Source organism: Octopus bimaculoides, chromosome 20 (genome assembly GCF_001194135.2).
Source record: "Octopus bimaculoides isolate UCB-OBI-ISO-001 chromosome 20, ASM119413v2, whole genome shotgun sequence".
Lineage (NCBI taxonomy): Eukaryota > Metazoa > Mollusca > Cephalopoda > Octopoda > Octopodidae > Octopus > Octopus bimaculoides.
This window is the reverse complement of record NC_069000.1, coordinates 9,645,896-9,647,955: the sequence shown is the minus strand read 5'-3', so window position 1 is coordinate 9,647,955 and position 2,060 is coordinate 9,645,896. Positions and strand designations below refer to the sequence as shown.

The window sequence follows — 2,060 nt, the reverse complement described above, 5'->3', positions numbered from 1 at the left end:
GGGGAGTCTATTAATCAATTAAATCAACTTTGGTGGTTGACTAACACTGACTTTTATTGAGTCCTGAGGAAAGAATGAAAGGCAAAGATGACTGATGAGATTTGTATGCAAAAAGTAAAAAGATGAAAGAAAAAACTGCAAGGGTCCAGTGCTTTAACAATTCTGCCAATTCCCTACTCTAATAATGATGATGATGATGATGGTGATGATGATTCCTAACATAGGTGCAGGCCTAAAACTCTAATAATAATAATAATGATGATGATGATAATCCTTTCTGCTATAGGCACAAGACCTGAAATTTTGGGGGAGGGGACCAGTCAATTACATCTACTCCAGTGTTTCACTTAATTTATTAACCCTGAAAAGAGGAAAGGCAAAATCAACCTCAATGGAATTTGAACTCAGAACAGAGTGACGAACAAAATACCACTAAGTATTTTTTGCCTGGTGTGCTAACGGTTCTGCCAGCACGCCGCCTTAATCACCACCTTAATAATAATAACAATAATGATGATGATGATGATGATAACGATGATCATTAATTTAGGCACAAGGCCAGAAATTTTTGAAAGGGTCAAGTTATTCAATACCACCAACTCCCGTACTTGACTTGTACTTTATTTTATCCCTTTATTTTATTGACTCCAAAAGTCAAAGAAGGGCAAAGTTGACATTGGCAAGACTTGAACTCAGAATGCAAAGGGTCAGAAATAATAATGTTAGCCATTTTTTCCAGTGCTCTTATAATTCTGTCAATCCAGGTACAATGCCACACATTTTAAGCGGGGCTGGGAACAGTTAAATCATTCCTTGTTCTTTATTTTATCAATCCAAGATATTGCATTCAGAATGTGAAGGGAGACAACTAATAACCAAATGGCATTTTGTAGAATGCTCCACAAACTTTGCTTAATGAAGAAATTCATGATAATAACACAAAAGCAGCACTCTTATAATTCCTACATAACACTTCTTGTGATTGCCATTCAATTCATAATGGGTTAAACTGCTTGACTGATTCTGCTTCTTAAAGTTCATTTAAATGCTTTACTCTAACCCAGGGCTGGCCAACTTGAGGCCTGTGGGCCACATGCGGCCCACAGACTTTTATCTTGTGGCCCACTTGATACTTTCTTGAAGTATTGTGTTTAATTTCAAAATAAAATTGTTTGTGTAAAACATTTGTCTCAAATGTATTAATATATTTAAAGAGATCTGAAATCGTGAATCAGCCAATTATGAATAAATTTTGGTTAGTTTGTCTATAATAAACACATGCATCTAAAAGAACTTTCATAGTTTTGAAACAATATAAATCAGACGAAGGTTTTGCCTGCTTTAGAAGAAATTTGAAACCAAATCTCATGATTGACCATATTCCATAAAACAAACTGAAAATTATATTCTAGTGATTCTATTAAAAAATATCAGATATAGGTTTAAAGGGTTAAAAAATGTGGAAAGTAGCATGAATAATATTATGTAAATGTCTTAAATAATCAATATATAAATTACATTTATGCAACGAATCAATAATTTATTTGTTTGTCATCTATATTGAGATAGGACTTCTCTTTAAGTAGATGAAGCAAACACATACACACAAACAACAGCAACAACAAAATTGTTAAATTTTAGTAAAACGTAAAACTGCATTAAATTTTTGAAAGAAAAAATAAATTTGGAAAAGGATACACAGTACATATAAGGCTGTACCTCTTTAACTAGAGCTGGAACCATTGTGGTGAAGAAAAAGATTCCCAGGAAAATGAAAGTTCCCCATGCCACAAACTGTAGAGGATGTGGTGGGAGACTCCAGCCATTCAAACGTGCTTCTCTGTAGACCTCAGAGTTGGATGGTTTTTTACAACTATCAAGCAGTTCCCTGAGAATCCCCATATTAGCACGAAGGCCAAAAAAAACAACTGTCGCTTTTGCAGATAGCTAAGATGTCATTGCTTCAGTTGGAGAAAACTGAAAGAGAAAGAGATATACGTTTTCTTATACAGTCAAGCAAATACATGAACAGACAATAATTTGGCTTCAAACTCTCTCAC

The 2,060-nt window shown here is 34.2% G+C and overlaps 1 protein-coding gene across 6 annotated transcripts in view; it reads right to left on the bottom strand.

The window, feature by feature from the left end:
* LOC106874755 (palmitoyltransferase ZDHHC11) overlaps window positions 1-2,060 on the bottom strand; it is a 77,395-nt gene that overhangs the window by 19,484 nt on the left and 55,851 nt on the right. For all 6 annotated transcript variants that reach the window (XM_014922594.2, XM_014922592.2, XM_014922597.2 and 3 more), the window contains exon 2: window positions 1,699-1,977. In XM_014922594.2, coding sequence (XP_014778080.1) covers window positions 1,699-1,902 — 204 coding nt within the window. In that variant the 5' untranslated portion in view covers window positions 1,903-1,977. The remainder of the gene's footprint in view (window positions 1-1,698; window positions 1,978-2,060) is intronic.